Source organism: Hoplias malabaricus, chromosome 18 (assembly GCF_029633855.1).
Source record: "Hoplias malabaricus isolate fHopMal1 chromosome 18, fHopMal1.hap1, whole genome shotgun sequence".
Classification (NCBI taxonomy): Eukaryota; Metazoa; Chordata; class Actinopteri; order Characiformes; family Erythrinidae; genus Hoplias; species Hoplias malabaricus.
In genome coordinates this window covers 35,204,113-35,223,651 of record NC_089817.1, presented here as the reverse complement: position 1 = coordinate 35,223,651, position 19,539 = coordinate 35,204,113, and the positions used below count along the sequence as shown (strand labels likewise).

General features: G+C 46.8%; 2 protein-coding genes across 2 annotated transcripts in view; one reads left to right on the top strand and one right to left on the bottom strand.

The window, feature by feature from the left end:
* Positions 1 to 97: 97 nt before the first annotated feature.
* Positions 98 to 10,367, bottom strand: si:dkey-18a10.3 (heat shock factor protein 1). The gene is made up of 12 exons (XM_066651575.1): positions 10,166 to 10,367; positions 7,465 to 7,573; positions 7,244 to 7,371; positions 6,876 to 6,991; positions 6,722 to 6,797; positions 6,116 to 6,177; positions 5,902 to 6,028; positions 4,193 to 4,266; positions 3,977 to 4,105; positions 3,777 to 3,867; positions 3,600 to 3,696; positions 98 to 2,976 (listed from the first exon to the last, which is right to left on the bottom strand). The coding sequence occupies exons 1-12, from the start codon at positions 10,256 to 10,258 to the stop codon at positions 2,867 to 2,869; spliced, it is 1,212 nt and encodes a 403-aa protein (XP_066507672.1). The 5' UTR covers positions 10,259 to 10,367; the 3' UTR covers positions 98 to 2,866.
* A 1,117-nt stretch (positions 10,368 to 11,484) lies between these two features.
* The window catches only part of slc9a6b (solute carrier family 9 member 6b), a 31,561-nt gene continuing 23,506 nt past the window's right edge, over positions 11,485 to 19,539 (top strand). Inside the window, exons 1-4 of the mRNA XM_066650820.1 lie at positions 11,485 to 11,761; positions 11,956 to 12,161; positions 12,318 to 12,395; positions 13,047 to 13,123. Coding sequence (XP_066506917.1) covers positions 11,521 to 11,761; positions 11,956 to 12,161; positions 12,318 to 12,395; positions 13,047 to 13,123 — 602 coding nt within the window. The 5' untranslated portion in view covers positions 11,485 to 11,520. The remainder of the gene's footprint in view (positions 11,762 to 11,955; positions 12,162 to 12,317; positions 12,396 to 13,046; positions 13,124 to 19,539) is intronic.

The window sequence follows — 19,539 nt, the reverse complement described above, 5'->3', positions numbered from 1 at the left end:
AGAGAGAGAGAGAGAGTGCATTTCCTGTTCATGTGGTTTTTTTTTTTTTTAGATAAATGCTAAATTACGAGCAGGAACCACAGCTTATTTTCACATTTTTATTCTTCATTTTTCTCAGTTTACAAACTTCAGTAAACACAAAACCTCTTTAATCAACAGAAATCTAAAATATACACAACTCTCAAAATCTCACATGATACAGTGTGTTATTTCAGGAGAAAGATAAAATCCTATATTCTTTTCAGAAATGACTGTTTAGTGTCTGAACAGTGAAGTAGATTATAATGATTCTCTAAAAACATTCAGAATGAACATTAGGCGACAAAAACTAATGAGAGATAAAGCTAATGCTCTCTGTGTGTGTGTGTGTGTGTGTGTGTGTGTGTGTGTGTGTGTGTGTGTGACATGTTTCCTGTGCAGATGACATTAAACACACAAACTCAGAGCTCACATGCCAGTAAACATGTCTGAAAACTTTCGGTGTGTGACACACTGAGACTTTACTCATCTGCGCTAATGTCGCTAAACACCTGTGAGAGCACTAACCTCAAAACTAAAATAAATGTTCTGTTTTAAACCCACACCATCCCTCCTCAGTTCCACGGGGTCCAAAAGGTTCTCACTTTTTAATCCACTACTTCCACGTGTGGTTTATTTTCAGGCATCAGTTTTAATTTTACTTCACAGGTGTCTGAGAACTGGCTAACAACATAATGCAAACCATGCTAATGTTGTTAGCAACATGAGTATCATCTGAAACACAAGCCAACAACAGAAAAATACAGCACTATAATGAACAAAGAGAGTATGGTTCTAATGGCAGTCACTTTATATTGATATTTATTTACTATATTCATAACTATGACATTTGATTTGATAAAGTGCTTAATTTTTAAAATGTATCAAAAAATATATCTGTATTCTCACTAACATTAGATACACATTTACATTCTTTTACATTCAGGTTTAAAGCTCTCCTCTCATTTTTTACTGAAACTGTGAAATGTTTATAAAAAACAACCAGTCCCCAACACCACCACCACCAGGTTTCACAGCGACGTCACAGTGGAGAACTTAGGCTTAAAGAACCACAACATCTAAAGAACTACATATGCTTAGGGACTAATATTTCCACCTTATGGTGGAGATTATGAGATACCCGTCACACTCTTGCTCATGTACAAACCGGATTCCAAACGAGTTGGGACACTAAACAAACTGTGAATAAAACCTGAATGCAATGATGTGGAGACGGCAAATGTCAATATTGTATTCGTAATAGAACACAGATCAGACATTTAATCTGAGTAAATGTAACATTTTAAAGGAAAAATGTGTTGATTCAAAATATCACAGTGTCAACAAATCCCAAAAAAGTTGGGACAAGTAGCAATAAGTGGCTGGAAAAAGGAAATTGAGCATATAACGAACAGCTGGAAGACCAATTAACACTAATTAGGTCCATTGACCACATGATTGGGTATAAAAAGAGCTTCTCAGAGTGTCAGTGTCTCTCTGAAGCCAAGATGGTAAGAGGAACACCAATTCCACCATTGTTGCGCAGAAAGATAGTGCAGCGATACCAGAATGGTGTTACCCAGCGTAAAATAGCAAAGACTTTTAAGTTCTCATCATCAACCGTGCATTACATCATCAAAAGATTCAGAGAATCTGGAACAATCGCTGTGCGTAAGGGTCAAGGCCGTAAAACTCTACTGGATGCTCGTGATCTCCGGGCCCTTAAACGTCACTGCACCTGAAACAGGAATGCCACTGTCAAGGAAATAACAGAATGGGCTCAGGAATACTTCCAGAAAGCATTGTCAGTGAACACAATCCACTGTGCCATCCGCCGTTGCCAGCTGAAACTCTACAGTGCAAAGAGGAAGCCATTTCTAAGCAAGCTCCACAAGCTCAGACGTTTGCACTGGGCCAGGGGTCTTTTAAAATGAGTGTGGCAAAATGGAAGACTGTTCTGTGGTCAGATGAATCACGATTTGAAGTTCTTTATGGAACACTGGGACGCCATGTCATCCAGACCAGAGAGGACAAGGATAACCCAAGTTATCAACGCTCCGTTCAGAAGCCTGCATCACTGATGGTATGGGGTTGCATGAGTGCTTGTGGCATGGGCAGCTTGCATGTCTGGAAAGGCACCATTAATGCAGAGAACTATGTTCAGGTTCTAGAACAACATATGCTCCCATCTAGACGCCATCTCTTTCAGGGTAGACCCTGCATTTTTCAACAAGATAATGCCAGACCACATTCTGCAGCAATCACAACATCATGGCTACATAGGAGAAGGATCCGGGGACTGAAATGGCAGCCTGCAGTCCAGATCTTTCACCTATAGAGAACATATGGCGCATCATAAAGAGGAAGGTGCGACAAAGAAGGCCCAAGACGATTGAACAGTTAGAGGCCTGTATTAGACATGAATGGGAGAGCATTCCTATTTCTAAACTTGAGAAACTGGTCTCCTCTGTCCCCAGACGTCTGTTGAGTGTTGTAAGAAGAAGGGGGGATGCCACACAGTGGTAAAAAATGGCCTTGTCCCAACTTTTTTGGGGATTTGTTGACGCCATGAAATTTTGAAACAACATTTTTCCCTTAAAATGATACATTCTCTCAGTTTAAACTTTTGATCTGTGATTTGTGTTCTATTCTGAATAAAATATTAGATGTTGGCTCCTCCTCATCATTGCATTCAGTTTTTATTCACAATTTGTTTAGTGTCCCAACTTTTTTTGGAATCCGGTTTGTACAAACCCTTTTATTTATTAAATATCAAACGTGTGTGTGTATTAATAAATGTGTGGACATGATAATTCATGTCAGTGGTCACGTGTGTGTGTGTGTGGTTTCACATGGCTGCTTCATGAACAAGCTGCAGCAAAGAAGGTAAAAAATCAGCTTCCTCCATTTCTCCAGTAAAACTCAAGTCCTGCAGCTGTTGAGATCTCACTGTTGCTACTAGAGAGAGAGAGAGAGAGAGAGAGACAGAGAGAGAGAGAGTGAGAGAGAGAGAGAAAGAGAGAGAGAGAGAGAGAGCAGGAGAGAGAAAGAGAGAGAGAGAGAGAGAGCAGGAGAGAGAGAGAGAGAGAGAGAGAGAGAGAGCAGGAGAGAGAGAGAGAGAGAGAGAGAGAGCAGGAGAGAGAGAGAGAGAGAGAGAGAGAGAGAGAGCAGGAGAGAGAGAGAGAGAGAGAGAGAGAGAGAGAGCAGGAGAGAGAGAGAGAGAGAGAGAGAGAGAGAGAGCAGGAGAGAGAGAGAGAGAGAGAGAGTTCAGTCAGATATTAATTTCTCTTTATGCGCAGAAGCAGAAATCATCAAATAGTGACAACACTTCACTCTTAAAAATGAAGTACTGCACTATGTTCTTTAAAGGCTCTTTTAGTTCCGTAAAGAACCGTGTGTTTAAAAGGTGTGAGAACGTAAAGGAACCCTTTAAAGGTTTAAAAACCTCTTGAAACCAAAAGTGGTCTGTGGCATTGTTCAAGGAGCCTTTGTAACACCTTTATTTTCCAGAGTGTAAATGGATATTAATACCTTTATATGTGTGTGTGTGTGCGTGTGTGTGTGTGTGTGTGTTTGTGCACCTGTATATGTGCCTGTTTGTGTGTCTGTTGCTCTCTTTCTGTCTCGTTTCTTCTTCGCTGTGTGTGTCTCTGAGTCCCAGGAATTTATTCGGAGGAGCTGAAACACAGCGTCAAAAACAATTAGCAAACGATTAAAACCAACACACTAATGAGTACACAATACACACACACACACACCTCGCTGAGAATTTCCAGACTTGGGGAAAAGGGCGAGGCCTGAATGGCAGTAAGACTTGAATCGATCAAGGATAACTGGTCAGACTCACTCCTGAGAGAGAGAGAGAGAGAGAGAGAGAGAGAGAGAGAGAGAGATGGAGATATAAATGAAGTGTGTAATTCAGGAGTTAAAGCGATAGGACAGGTCGACATGTCCTCACTTGTCCAGGAGTTTGTCCTCAGCGTCCACTGCTTGTGGATCGTCCAGCAGTGAGAGAGGCAGGTCCACAGGAGAGAGAGGAGGATAGAGAGTAGACGGACAGCAGGGGGCGCTCTCTACTGCTGCTCCACTACAGAGAACACAAAGGAGGACGGTGTAAGGGTCAGAGTGTAATCTGAGGTAAGGTGCAGACTCAGAGGCTCCGGGGGAATCTCACCTGTCCAGTTCAGGTAGGGGTTCGAGCAGGTTTGTGATGTCACAGACGTCAGAGACTTCGGGGCCTGAGTCCAGCTGCGTAACAAACAGAGACTGAGATGAGGAGGCAAACCCGCACGGCAAAATCAAAGTGTTCTAGGTGTTTCAGAGTGGAGTTAATAAAGGCTGCGGTACCACGACGAGCTAGAGGACGTTAGAGGAGACGAGACGACACGCTGTCCTCTGGAGACACAGAAACGCAGGTGAAGACAAAACTGGAGCTACCAGTGCTTTACATCATCAGTTCATCAACAAACACAGGCCTCTGCAGAGTTCTCGCGGAGACAGAGGTGAGGGTCGGGCTGCGTGAGGCTTTTACAAGTTCATTCTTTCATTTAATGTCTGTAAATGCTTATCACTGAGCACAAGATTTCAGAGCTCCAACGCAGGTTCATTTTACCTGTCGACCAATCACAGGCTTTGTTGCGTAACGTGTTTTTCTGCATTCATCTGCGTGTCTGCGTTTTCTCCATAGTTACGTTACATTGTTCAAACTCAGTCAACTGCCACCTCCGCAGTGACCTGCAGAGACCTCAGAGCAGCACTGACCAGAGCACGACTGACTAGAGCAGCACTGACCAGAGCACGACTGACTAGAGCAGCACTGACCAGAGCACAACTGACTAGAGCACAACTGACCAGAGCAGCACTGACTAGAGCAGCACTGACCAGAGCACAACTGACTAGAGCACAACTGACCAGAGCAGCACTGACTAGAGCAGCACTGACCAGAGCAGCACTGACTAGAGCATGACTGACCAGAGCAGCACTGACCAGAGCACGACTGACTAGAGCAGCACTGACCAGAGCACGACTGACCAGAGCATCACTGACCAGAGCACGACTGACCAGAGCATCACTGACCAGAGCAGCATTGACTAGAGCATCACTAACTAGAGCACGACTGACCAGAACACGACTGACTAGAGCAGCACTGACCAGAGCATTACTGACCGGAGAAGCACTGACCAGAGCAGCACTGACCAGAGCATGACTGACTAGAGCAGCACTGACCAGAGCACGACTGACCAGAGCAGCACTGACCAGAGCAGCACTGACCAGAGCAGCACTGAACAGAGCACGACTGACCCGAGCAGCACTGACCAGAGCACGACTGACCAGAGCACGACTGACCAGAGCATCTGCCACTGAACTCTCTTAAGAGTTTCCTACTCAGACTGAAAATATCTGAACTGCTTTAAACACCTCTCAGTGACATCATCAGCACCACAGAGAATACATTAAAGGGGAAGTCTTCTGTACCTCAGACCTACACCAATCAGCCACCTCCCTGTTTCTCCACTGTCCCCTCCCTCAGCTCCTCTCTGTAGTTCTACACTTACAGACTGTAGTCCATCTGTGGCTCTGCATACTTTATTACCCCCCTTCCCCCCTGTTCCTCAGCGCTCAGGACCCCCACAGAGCAGGTGTGATGTGGTGGTGGATCATTCTCAGCGCTGCAGTGACACTGACGTGGTGGTGGTGTGTTAGTGTGTGTTGTGCTGGTGTAGAGTGGATCAGACACAGCAGTGCTGCTGGAGTTTAAAGCCCTCAGCAGTGTTCCTGACCACCACTGAAACAGCAGTGAGAGGTGGCTGGAGCTGCCCTTTAAACTCCCCTTTAAACTCAGACTAGGTGTCGTGTGGTGGGAGGTGGAGGGGGGACTCTTACAGGAAGCTCCAGGAGTGGGCGGAGCTGCTGAATAGGGGCGGAGCTCAGGTTTACGTCCGTCGACGTCTCCGACAGCCTGCTGCACTTCGGAGGGGAGTGGGAGGGCCCCGAGCTGTCAATCATCGGCCTAAACAAACACACATCAGTCAAACAGGTCACACCCACAGCTGTGATACACACGTGTGCAGATGTTCACGCAACCTTCAGCACTCACAGGTTCCTCTTCAGGCCTCGGACCCCGCCCGACTGCACCGTGTCCACGATCAGCTGCATGATCTGGGGGAGGAGAGACTGTACTCATCACATGTTACTAATCACATTCACACATTGAGTATGACAGTAAAATTAATGCTAGGAGCACAGCTCAGTGTGTGTGTGTGTGTGTGTAGGTTAATGTATTCATTTTGATAGCAATGTTACTACATTCATATATTATTATTATTATTATTATTATTATTAAAGTAACTCTAGGTAAGGAGTAACATTTTTGCTCCTGGGCTCCCCCTACAGTTACAGAGTACGGTTCACTTTTACAGCACCGTCCGGACATCAAGGAGGAGTGGGAGGGAGGGGGTAGTTACATAGTGCAGTTTCTGCAGTGCTGTTACAGCTCAGTGGAGCATCACTGTGAAACAGCTGTAGCTCATTGGTCCTCACAGTTCCATCAAAGCCCTGAGAGGAGAGTACAGACTGTCCCCGCAGTGACAGGAACCCACTCCTCATTAACCCCTTCATTTCAGGAGGAGCAGGTGTCCACAGACTTTTGGCCATGCAGTGTACTGGGTCTGGACTCGGATATGGCTCTGGTTCTGGTTCTGACCTTGCGGATGACGGTGTGCTGCTGTTGCTGTTTCTTCTTCAGAGAGGTCAGTTCCCTCCACAGACTCTCGTTATCCCTGAAAACAACACACACACACACAGTGAGAGAGAGAGAGAGAGAGAGAGAGAGAGAGAGAGAGAGAGAAAGCACTGACCTGCAGAGGGCCATGAGTTTAAAGTCGACGGAGTCCTGCAGACCACGAACGTGACTGATCTCCACCAGCACCTGAGACACCTGTCCGGCATCGTCCACTCCCCGGCTCACAGAGACCTACACACACACACACACACACACACACAGAGTTGGTCATACACACACATACCCCAATATCCTAAAACTTTTAATAGTAGTTGTGTGTGTCTCTGAGTTTCTCTGTGTGTGTTTCAGTGTGTGTGTTTGTCTCTCTCTGTGTCTCTGTGTTTGTGTGTGTGTGTGTGTTTCTGTGTGTGTGTGTGTGTGTTTTTCTGTGTGTGTGTGTGTTTGTGTGTGTGTGTGTGTGTGTGTGTGTGTGTATGCGTGTACTTTTCTCTTGATGAGCGTGAGCAGGTGCGGTTGGTCTTTGGTGAAGAATTCGTGCTGAAACTCCACACAGTCCTGACCCTCCTCCTTCAGCAGACCACCGCTCACTGGCGCCACCTTGTGGAAACCATCTGCAAACACACACACACACACTCCTTTAACAGGGCATTAATGGGGGCTACGGGGTCTGGAGACAGATGTGCAGTAACGTCTGCAGAACTTACACATGTTGAGCTGGCGGATGAAGCTGGTGATGTTGCTGTGTTTGTAATAAAGAGGAAGGACATCTTTACTGAAGTGCAGCTGGTCCACTATCAGGAAACTACTGCCACCCTGAACAAACAAACAAACAAACAAACAACAAGCTCCGTTAGTTTCTCAGGCTTCAGACCATTATCTGTGTGTCCTCCCTCAGAGACGCCCCACGGAAACGACCAGGGCTCCGACTCACCTTTACTGAGAAAACCAGATTCCACAGAAACAACCTGCTGCTCTCTGAGTCACTGACCACTTCCTCTCTCTCTCTCACACACTTATCACACACGCACACACACACACACACACACACACACACACACACACTTATCACACACACACACACACACACACACTTATTACACACACACACACTTATCACACACACACACACACTTATTACTCACACACACACACACATACTTATCACACACACACACACACATACTTATCACGCACACACACACACACACACACACTTATTACACACACACACACACACACTTATTACACACACACACACACACTTATTACACACACACACACACACACACACACACACACACACTTATCACACACACACACACACACACACACTTATCACACACACACACTTATCACACACACACACACACACACTTATTACACACACACACACTTATCACACACACACACACTTATTACTCACACACACATACTTATCACACACACACACACACATACTTATCACACACACACACACACACACACTTATTACACACACACACACACACACTTATTACACACACACACACACACACTTATTACACACACACACACACACACACACTTATCACACACACACACTTATCACACACACACACACTTATTACACACACACACACACACATACTTATTACTCACACACACACACACACACACACTTATTACACACACACACACTTATCACACACACACACACTTATTACTCACACACACACACTTATCACACACACACACACATACTTATCACACACACACGCACACACACACTTATTACACACACACACACACACACTTATTACACACACACACACACACACACTTATCACACACACACACTTATCACACACACACACACTTATTACACACACACACACTTATTACACACACACACACACACACATTACACACACAAATACACTTATCACACACACACACACACACACTTGTTACACACACACACTTATTACTCACACACACACACGCACACACTTATCACACACACACACTTATCACACACACACACACTTATTACACACACACACACTTATTACACACACACACACTTATTACTCACACACACACACACACACACTTATCACACACACACACTTATCACACACACACACACTTATTACACACACACACACTTATTACACACACACACACACTTATTACACACACACTTATTACACACACACACACACACTTATTACACACACACACACTTATCACACACACACACTTATTACACACACACTTATCACACACACACACTTATCACACACACACACACACTTATTACACACACACACACACTTATTACACACACACACACACACTTATTACACACACACTTATTACACACACACACACACACACACACACATTACACACACACACACACACACATTACACACACACTGAGCTAATTAACACTATCCCTAACACACACATCTTTGTTATTTTACTGTTTGGAATAAAATGGTCTGATTTCTCTCTCTCTCTCTCTCTCTCTCTCTCTCTGTCTCTCTCTGTGTCTCTCTCTCTCTCTCCTCAGAGTGTTCATTACAATCCTTTAAATATATGTAAATTAGCTCCATTCTTACTGGTTGTCCCCACTGTGTCGCTCCACAGCCTTGTTTCAGTCTGAAATCTTATTAATGATTAATGAAGCTGGAGGTGTATTCATTTATTTAAAAAAAAAAAAACATTCTGAACATTTTTCTCTAATTTCTGTTTATTTTAGTCTGTATTTAAAATAATTCAGAATAAAAATTAATTAGTCAATAACAGTGTTTTAAATATTATTCATATGTTTCTGGATATAATCTATTTTTATTTCTGTATTTGATATTATTTTGGAAATATTTTATGTGAGAGTTGTTAGTTATTTTTGTCTCTGGGCTTTATTTATAAAGTACACAGTGTTCCGGGTCACCTGGCGCCCTCTTCCGGGCCACAGCTCTTACAGAACATGCAAAAGAATCTCCGCGAGGCAGCCAATCAGAACACGAGCTCATTATAGCGCGCTCTGGGATTGGACCAAGAGCTATCCAATCAGTACGCAGCTCTGAATGCGTGTGTTCAGTACACGTGTGTGTGTGTGTGTGTGTGTGTGTGTGTGTGTGAGAGAGAGAGAGAGAGAGAGAGAGAGACACACACACATGAGCTTAAACAGTGACATTAGAACCTTATTTAAAAGTAATGAGCTAAAACAGAATAAAGAGCGTGGTCTGAAGCAGGGGTCTGTACCTCAGTGCTTTATGGAACTGAGCTGGTAGGTGAGGGTCTGTGGTCAGTCTGTGGTCAGGAACACAGTGTCCACCCCCTGCCCACAGACCCCCGCTCTAACTCTTAAACTAAAACTAACTACTTAAATAAACCCTGTCCCAGATGTGGACTCACCGAGCTCCAGCGGACGAGCTGATTGGTGCTGCGGTCATCCACCAGTGTCCAGAGTTTGGTGAGGAAAGCCGGGACTGGCCAGCTCTGCTTCATCTCCTCCACTTACTTTCTGAGGCAGATTTAAGGTGGAAGTGTGGAATTAGGTCAGTGTGTTTCTCTCTGGGCTCTGCGCTGGGATACAGGCTGCTCTTAACTTCAGCACACACACGTGTCTGTATTCCAGACACGCCCCCCTTTCCTCTGTCCTCCAATCAGGACACGTCTCATCCTGTGGTCATATGTAAGACCTGAGGTGTTTGTTTGTCCATAACACAGAATCCCTGCTATGCGCAGCAGAGGGGGCGGGGATACGGGTGAATAACTGCATAAAGGGCGGGCTTATAAGTCAAGAGGCGTGGCCACAAGCTAAAAAGTGTGCAGGAGGCGGGGCTATTAGCCAATGCCTGCATGTCAGGCTTGTCATTCTGGTCATTCCTGGCCAGTTTTAGCACAGGAGGTGGGACTTAGGTATATAACAGCTCCGGAGGCGGGGCTATAGTATATAACAGTTCAGGACGCGGGGTTATTAGGTAATATTAATGTGGGAGGCGGAGTTACAAGCTAAAAGGCAGCGTTTCTAACCAATAATACTAAGACATGGGACAATGAACTCAAATTTCAGAATAAAAGGCTTGTCACTTCCAACCAATAACAGCTCAGGGGGCGTGGCTTCCTCGCTATCTCGGGGGCGTGGTTAGGATTAGGAGGCTCGACACTACTAGCCAGTAACGAAGAAGAAGCTGTGGCTATGAGCCAATAATAGTGTAGAACATAGACTGTACCCAGTGTCAATGCAGGGGCGGGGCTAAGAGATAGTTCTTGCATGTGGGCGGGGCTACTGAACCATTTCAGCAGAGGGGGCGGGCTAACTGAATTAAATGGATAGTGTTTGTCTGCATGACCATATTATCAGATGTGACAGCGCTACAATTTGACATGATCAGTCACGTGACCGGATCAATACATTAATATTGATTAATAAATCAGAAAATAAAACAGCTCTATTTAAGGATTTTAACTTCGCAGCTGTGTTTATCTGATGTTTACTGTTTGTCAGATGTTTACAGGCAACAGTGACAGGGTGTGTTTGAGTATATAAGAGTGTGTGTGTGTAGGGGTCAGTCAGTGTGTGTGAGGATATGGCTCAGATGGTGTGTGTGAGTGTGTAGTCTCTGTGCTGTGAGTGAGTATTGATTATTAATTATGGATTGCGTTTGTGTGTGAGTGAAAGAGAGATAATATATATGTGTGTGTGTGTGTGTGTGTGTGTGTGTGTGTAAGTGTTGGTGTCTGTTACTGAGTTAGTGTGTGTGAGAATGTCTGTGCGAGTGTGTGTGCAGTGTGTGTGTGTGCTGTGTGTGGTGTGTGTGAGTGTGTGTGCGGACCCTGGGCTGGTGGACGCAGTGTCGGAGCGGAGGGCAGAGGAGAGTCACAGACAGGGCAGTGCTGTGGCAGTACTGACCACTCTGTTACTGACCGCCACCATCCTCACCAGCTGGCTCTTCAAACACCTGCCACACACACTGGTGCACGAGACCGGCCTCGCCATGATCTACGGTACACACACATGCACACGCACACACACACACACACACACACACACACACACACACACACATGCACACACACAAATATGTAAATATGAGCTGAGTGTTTTGACTCCAGTGGAGAGTCAGGTGTGAACAGTGTGTGCTGTTATTTGAGAAGTACGTGTGTGTGTGTGTGTGTGTGTGTGTGTGTGTGTGTTCCAGGTCTGTTGGCAGGTGTGTTCCTCCGGTTCTTTGTCAGTGTTCCGGACGGTGTTCCAGAAGGTGTTCCGGATGCTCCTCTGAACTGTGTGTTCAACTCCAGCCCCAACACCATTCTGCTGAACATCAGTGGACTCCTCTACGAATACACACTGATCTCAGAGACCACACAGACACAGGGACCAGCTAACACACACATACTCAACATGGTATACACACACACACACACACACTCACACAGGGACAGTCAGAGTTTAGTGACTGTGTGATTGTATGAGTGAATGTATCAGTGTACTGAAGATGGATGAATGAAATCATTGTTAAAGGAAGGTGTCACTGATCTTTTGGACCTTCTCTACTTCCAGGTGACGTTTGATCCAGAGGTTTTCTTCAACATCTTACTGCCGCCCATCATCTTCCACGCTGGATACAGCCTCCGCCGGGTACAGCGCCCCCTACAGACTGAGCCCTACACTACACCCACCCCACACACACACACTGACCCCTACACTACACCCTCTCCTTCACACTGACCCCTACACTACACCCTCTCCCTCACACTGACCCCTACAGCGCTCCCTACAGACTGACCCCTACACTACACCATCTCCTTCACACTGACCCCTACACTACACCCTCTCCCTCACACTGACCCCTACAGCGCCCCCTACAGACTGAGCCCTACACTACACCCACCCCACACACACACACTGACCCCTACACTACACCCTCTCCTTCACACTGACCCCTACACTACACCCTCTCCCTCAGACTGACACCTACAGCGCTCCCTACAGACTGACCCCTACACTACACCATCTCCTTCACACTGACCCCTACACTACACCCTCTCCCTCACACTGACCCCTACAGCGCCCCCTACAGACTGAGCCCTACACTACACCCACCCCACACACACACACTGACCCCTACACTACACCCTCTCCTTCACACTGACCCCTACACTACACCCTCTCCCTCAGACTGACACCTACTTTACACCCCCTTCATCACACTGACCACTAGAGTGCCCCCTACAGACTGACCACTAAACCTGTCCTTTCTGACCTCATTGTGTTTTTGTTGTTTATCAGAAACATTTTTTCAAGAATCTGGGCTCCATTCTCTCCTACGCCTTCATAGGCACCGTCATCTCCTCCTTTGTGATTGGGTGAGTTAATGTCTGCAGGGTGTGTGAACACTGTTCCTGTGTTCAGGGGGGTGGTGTTCCGGTGTGTTATTGTAAAGGAACGCTGTTCAGGTGTTCAGGGGGTGGTGTTCCAGTGTGTTATTGTAAAGGAACACTGTTCTGGTGTTCAGGGGGGTGGTGTTCCAGTGTGTTATTGTAAAGGAACACTGTTCTGGTGTTCAGGGGGGTGGTGTTCCAGTGTGTTATTGTAAAGGAACACTGTTCTGGTGTTCAGGGGGTGGCGTTCCAGTGTTTTATTGTAAAGGAACACTGTTCTGGTGTTCAGGGGTGTGGTGTTCCAGTGTGTTATTGTAAAGGAACACTGTTCTGGTGTTCAGGGGGGTGGTGTTCCAGTGTGTTATTGTAAAGGAACACTGTTCTGGTGTTCAGAGGGTGGTGTTCCAGTGTGTTATTGTAAAGGAACACTGTTCTGGTGTTCAGGGGGGTGGTGTTCCAGTGTGTTATTGTAAAGGAACACTGTTCTGGTGTTCAGGGGGGTGGTGTTCCAGTGTGTTATTGTAAAGGAACACTGTTCTGGTGTTCAGGGGGGTGGTGTTCCAGTGTGTTATTGTAAAGGAACACTGTTCTGGTGTTCAGGGGGGTGGTGTTCCAGTGTGTTATTGTAAAGGAACACTGTTCTGGTGTTCAGGGGGGTGGTGTTCCAGTGTGTTATTGTAAAGGAACACTGTTCTGGTGTTCAGGGGGTGGTGTTCCAGTGTGTTATTGTAAAGGAACACTGTTCTGGTGTTCAGGGGGTGGTGTTCCAGTGTGTTATTGTAAAGGAACACTGTTCTGGTGTTCAGGGGGTGGTGTTCCAGTGTATTATTGTAAAGGAACACTGTTCTGGTGTTCAGGGGGGTGGTGTTCCAGTGTGTTATTGTAAAGGAACACTGTTCTGGTGTTCAGTGGGTGGTGTTCCAGTGTGTTATTGTAAAGGAACACTGTTCTGGTGTTCAGGGGGGTGGTGTTCCAGTGTGTTATTGTAAAGGAACACTGTTCTGGTGTTCAGGGGGTGGTGTTCCAGTGTGTTATTGTAAAGGAACACTGTTCTGGTGTTCAGGGGGGTGGTGTTCCAGTGTGTTATTGTAAAGGAACACTGTTCTGGTGTTCAGGGGGGTGGTGTTCCAGTGTGTTATTGTAAAGGAACACTGTTCTGGTGTTCAGGGGGTGGTGTTCCAGTGTGTTATTGTAAAGGAACACTGTTCTGGTGTTCAGGGGGGGTGGTGTTCCAGTGTGTTATTGTAAAGGAACACTGTTCTGGTGTTCAGGGGGGTGGTGTTCCAGTGTGTTATTGTAAAGGAACGCTGTTCTGGTGTTCAGGGGGGAGGTGTTCCAGTGTGTTATTTTAAAGGAACGCTGTTCTGGTGTTCAGGGGGGAGGTGTTCCAGTGTGTTATTGTAAAGGAACGCTGTTCTGGTGTTCAGGGGGGTGGTGTTCGGGTGTGTTATTGTAAAGGAACGCTGTTCCGGTGTTCAGGGGGGTGGTGTTCGGGTGTGTTATTGTAAAGGAACGCTGTTCCGGTGTTCAGGGGGGTGGTGTTCCAGTGTGTTATTGTAAAGGAATGCTGTTCTGGTATTCAGGGGGGTGGTGTTCCAGTGTGTTATTGTAAAGGAACGCTGTTCTAGTGTTCAGGGGGGTGGTGTTCGGGTGTGTTATTGTAAAGGAACGCTGTTCCTGTGTTCAGGGGGTGGTGTTCCAGTGTGTTATTGTAAAGGAACACTGTTCTGGTGTTCAGGGGGGTGGTGTTCCAGTGTGTTATTGTAAAGGAACACTGTTCTGGTGTTCAGGGGGGTTGTGTTCCAGTGTGCTGTTGTAAAGGAACGCTGTTCTGGTGTTCAGGGGGGAGGTGTTCCAGTGTGTTATTGTAAAGGAACACTGTTCTGGTGTTCAGGGGGGTGGTGTTCCAGTGTGCTATTGTAAAGGAACACTGTTCTGGTGTTCAGGGGGGTGGTGTTCCAGTGTGTTATTGTAAAGGAACACTGTTCTGGTGTTCAGGGGGGTGGTGTTCCAGTGTGTTATTGTAAAGGAACACTGTTCTGGTGTTCAGGGGGGTGGTGTTCCAGTGTGTTATTGTAAAGGAACGCTGTTCTGGTGTTCGGGGGGTGGTGTTCCAGTGTGTTATTGTAAAGGAACACTGTTCTGGTGTTCAGGGGGGTGGTGTTCCAGTGTGTTATTGTAAAGGAACACTGTTCTGGTGTTCAGGGGGGTGGTGTTCCAGTGTGTTATTGTAAAGGAACACTGTTCTGGTGTTCAGGGGGGGTGGTGTTCCAGTGTGCTATTGTAAAGGAACGCTGTTCTGGTGTTCAGAGGGGTGGTGTTCCAGTGTGCTATTGTAAAGGAACACTGTTCTGGTGTTCAGGGGGTGGTGTTCCAGTGTGTTATTGTAAAGGAACGCTGTTCTGGTGTTCAGAGGGGTGGTGTTCCAGTGTGCTATTGTAAAGGAACGCTGTTCTGGTGTTCAGGGGTTGGTGTTCCAGTGTGTTATTGTAAAGGAACGCTGTTCTGGTGTTCAGGGGGGTGGTGTTCCAGTGTGTTATTGTAAAGGAACACTGTTCTGGTGTTCAGGGGGTGGTGTTCCAGTGTGTTATTGTAAAGGAACGCTGTTCTGGTGTTCAGGGGGTGGTGTTCCAGTGTGTTATTGTAAAGGAACGCTGTTCTGGTGTTCAGGGGGTGGTGTTCCAGTGTGTTATTGTAAAGGAACACTGTTCTGGTGTTCAGGGGGTGGTGTTCCAGTGTGTTATTGTAAAGGAACACTGTTCTGGTGTTCAGGGGGTGGTGTTCCAGTGTGTTATTGTAAAGGAACGCTGTTCTGGTGTTCAGAGGGGTGGTGTTCCAGTGTGCTATTGTAAAGGAACACTGTTCTGGTGTTCAGGGGGTGGTGTTCCAGTGTGTTATTGTAAAGGAACGCTGTTCTGGTGTTCAGAGGGGTGGTGTTCCAGTGTGCTATTGTAAAGGAACGCTGTTCTGGTGTTCAGGGGTTGGTGTTCCAGTGTGTTATTGTAAAGGAACGCTGTTCTGGTGTTCAGGGGGGTGGTGTTCCAGTGTGTTATTGTAAAGGAACGCTGTTCCGGTGTTCAGGGGGGAGGTGTTCCAGTGTGTTATTGTAAAGGAACACTGTTCTGGTGTTCAGGGGGTGGTGTTCCAGTGTGTTATTGTAAAGGAACACTGTTCTGGTGTTCAGGGGGGGTGGTGTTCCAGTGTGTTATTGTAAAGGAACACTGTTCTGGTGTTCAGGGGGGTGGTGTTCCAGTGTGTTATTGTAAAGGAACACTGTTCTGGTGTTCAGGGGGGGTGGTGTTCCAGTGTGTTATTGTAAAGGAACACTGTTCTGGTGTTCAGGGGGGTGGTGTTCCAGTGTGTTATTGTAAAGGAACGCTGTTCTGGTGTTCTGGGGGGAGGTGTTCCAGTGTGTTATTGTAAAGGAACGCTGTTCTGGTATTCAGGGGGGAGGTGTTCCAGTGTGTTATTGTAAAGGAACGCTGTTCTGGTGTTCAGGGGGGTGGTGTTCGGGTGTGTTATTGTAAAGGAACGCTGTTCCGGTGTTCAGGGGGGTGGTGTTCGGGTGTGTTATTGTAAAGGAACGCTGTTCCGGTGTTCAGGGGGGTGGTGTTCCAGTGTGTTATTGTAAAGGAACGCTGTTCTGGTGTTCAGGGGGGTGGTGTTCCAGTGTGTTATTGTAAAGGAATGCTGTTCTGGTGTTCAGGGGGGTGGTGTTCCAGTGTGTTATTGTAAAGGAACGCTGTTCCGGTGTTCAGGGGGGTGGTGTTCCAGTGTGTTATTGTAAAGGAACGCTGTTCTGGTGTTCAGGGGGGTGGTGTTCCAGTGTGTTATTGTAAAGGAATGCTGTACTGGTGTTCAGGGGGGTGGTGTTCGGGTGTGTTATTGTAAAGGAACGCTGTTCCGGTGTTCAGGGGGGTGGTGTTCCAGTGTGTTATTGTAAAGGAACGCTGTTCTGGTGTTCAGGGGGGTGGTGTTCCAGTGTGTTATTGTAAAGGAATGCTGTTCTGGTGTTCAGGGGGGTGGTGTTCCAGTGTGTTATTGTAAAGGAACGCTGTTCCGGTGTTCAGGGGGGTGGTGTTCCAGTGTGTTATTGTAAAGGAACGCTGTTCTGGTGTTCAGGGGGGTGGTGTTCCAGTGTGTTATTGTAAAGGAACGCTGTTCTAGTGTTCAGAGGGGGTGGTGTTCGGGTGTGTTATTGTAAAGGAACGCTGTTCTGGTGTTCAGGGGGGTGGTGTTCGGGTGTGTTATTGTAAAGGAACGCTCTTCTGGTATTCAGGGGGGAGGTGTTCCAGTGTGTTATTGTAAAGGAACGCTGTTCTGGTGTTCAGGGGGGTGGTGTTCGGGTGTGTTATTGTAAAGGAACGCTGTTCCGGTGTTCAGGGGGGTGGTGTTCGGGTGTGTTATTGTAAAGGAACGCTGTTCCGGTGTTCAGGGGGGTGGTGTTCCAGTGTGTTATTGTAAAGGAACGCTGTTCTGGTGTTCAGGGGGGTGGTGTTCCAGTGTGTTATTGTAAAGGAATGCTGTTCTGGTGTTCAGGGGGGTGGTGTTCCAGTGTGTTATTGTAAAGGAACGCTGTTCCGGTGTTCAGGGGGGTGGTGTTCCAGTGTGTTATTGTAAAGGAACGCTGTTCTGGTGTTCAGGGGGGTGGTGTTCCAGTGTGTTATTGTAAAGGAACGCTGTTCCGGTGTTCAGAGGGGTGGTGTTCCAGTGTGTTATTGTAAAGGAACGCTGTTCTGGTGTTCAGGGGGGTGGTGTTCCAGTGTGTTATTGTAAAGGAATGCTGTTCTGGTGTTCAGGGGGGTGGTGTTCGGGTGTGTTATTGTAAAGGAACGCTGTTCCGGTGTTCAGGGGGGTGGTGTTCCAGTGTGTTATTGTAAAGGAACGCTGTTCTGGTGTTCAGGGGGGTGGTGTTCCAGTGTGTTATTGTAAAGGAATGCTGTTCTGGTGTTCAGGGGGGTGGTGTTCCAGTGTGTTATTGTAAAGGAACGCTGTTCCGGTGTTCAGGGGGGTGGTGTTCCAGTGTGTTATTGTTAAGGAACGCTGTTCTGGTGTTCAGGGGGGTGGTGTTCCAGTGTGTTACTGTAAAGGAACGCTGTTCTAGTGTTCAGGGGGGTGGTGTTCGGGTGTGTTATTGTAAAGGAACGCTGTTCCTGTGTTCAGGGGGTGGTGTTCCAGTGTGTTATTGTAAAGGAACGCTGTTCTGGTGTTCAGGGGGTGGTGTTCCAGTGTGTTATTGTAAAGGAACACTGTTCTGGTGTTCAGGGGGGTTGTGTTCCAGTGTGTTATTGTAAAGGAACACTGTTCTGGTGTTCAGGGGGGTGGTGTTCCAGTGTGTTATTGTAAAGGAACACTGTTCTGGTGTTCAGGGGGGTGGTGTTCCAGTGTGTTATTGTAAAGGAACGCTGTTCTGGTGTTCAGGGGGGTGGTGTTCCAGTGTGTTATTGTAAAGGAACTCTGTTCTGGTGTTCAGGGGGTGGTGTTCCAGTGTGTTATTGTAAAGGAACTCTGTTCTGGTGTTCAGGGGGTGGTGTTCCAGTGTGTTATTGTAAAGGAACGCTGTTCTGGTGTTCAGGGGGGTGGTGTTCCAGTGTGTTATTGTAAAGGAACGCTGTTCCGGTGTTCAGGGGGGAGGTGTTCCAGTGTGTTATTGTAAAGGAACGCTGTTCTGGTGTTCAGGGGGTGGTGTTCCAGTGTGTTATTGTAAAGGAACACTGTTCTGGTGTTCAGGGGGGGTGGTGTTCCAGTGTGTTATTGTAAAGGAACACTGTTCTGGTGTTCAGGGGGGTGGTGTTCCAGTGTGTTATTGTAAAGGAACACTGTTCTGGTGTTCAGGGGGGGGGTGGTGTTCCAGTGTGTTATTGTAAAGGAACACTGTTGTGGTGTTCAGGGGGGTGGTGTTCCAGTGTGTTATTGTAAAGGAACGCTGTTCTGGTGTTCTGGGGGGAGGTGTTCCAGTGTGTTATTGTAAAGGAACGCTGTTCTGGTGTTCAGGGGGGAGGTGTTCCAGTATGTTATTGTAAAGGAACGCTGTTCTGGTGTTCAGGGGGGTGGTGTTCGGGTGTGTTATTGTAAAGGAACGCTGTTCCGGTGTTCAGGGGGGTGGTGTTCCAGTGTGTTATTGTAAAGGAATGCTGTTCTGGTGTTCAGGGGGGTGGTGTTCCAGTGTGTTATTGTAAAGGAACACTGTTCTGGTGTTCAGGGGGGTGGTGTTCCAGTGTGTTATTGTAAAGGAACGCTGTTCTGGTGTTCAGGGGGGTGGTGTTCCAGTGTGTTATTGTAAAGGAAAACTGTTCTGGTGTTCAGGGGGTTGTGTTCCAGTGTGTTATTGTAAAGGAACGCTGTTCTGGTGTTCAGGGGGGTGGTGTTCCAGTGTGTTATTGTAAAGGAACGCTGTTCTG

Bases quoted from the DNA above. Each gene is read 5' to 3' on its own strand.
- si:dkey-18a10.3 (XM_066651575.1), bottom strand. From the start codon at position 10,258: ATGAAGCAGAGCTGGCCAGTCCCGGCTTTCCTCACCAAACTCTGGACA. The intron at 7,574-10,165 runs GTGAGTCCACAT...TTGTTTGTTCAG, and splicing joins AGCTCGTCCGCTGGAGCTCG to GGTGGCAGTAGTTTCCTGAT. The intron at 4,106-4,192 runs GTGAGATTCCCC...TGTTCTCTGTAG, and splicing joins CCCCTACCTGAACTGGACAG to TGGAGCAGCAGTAGAGAGCG.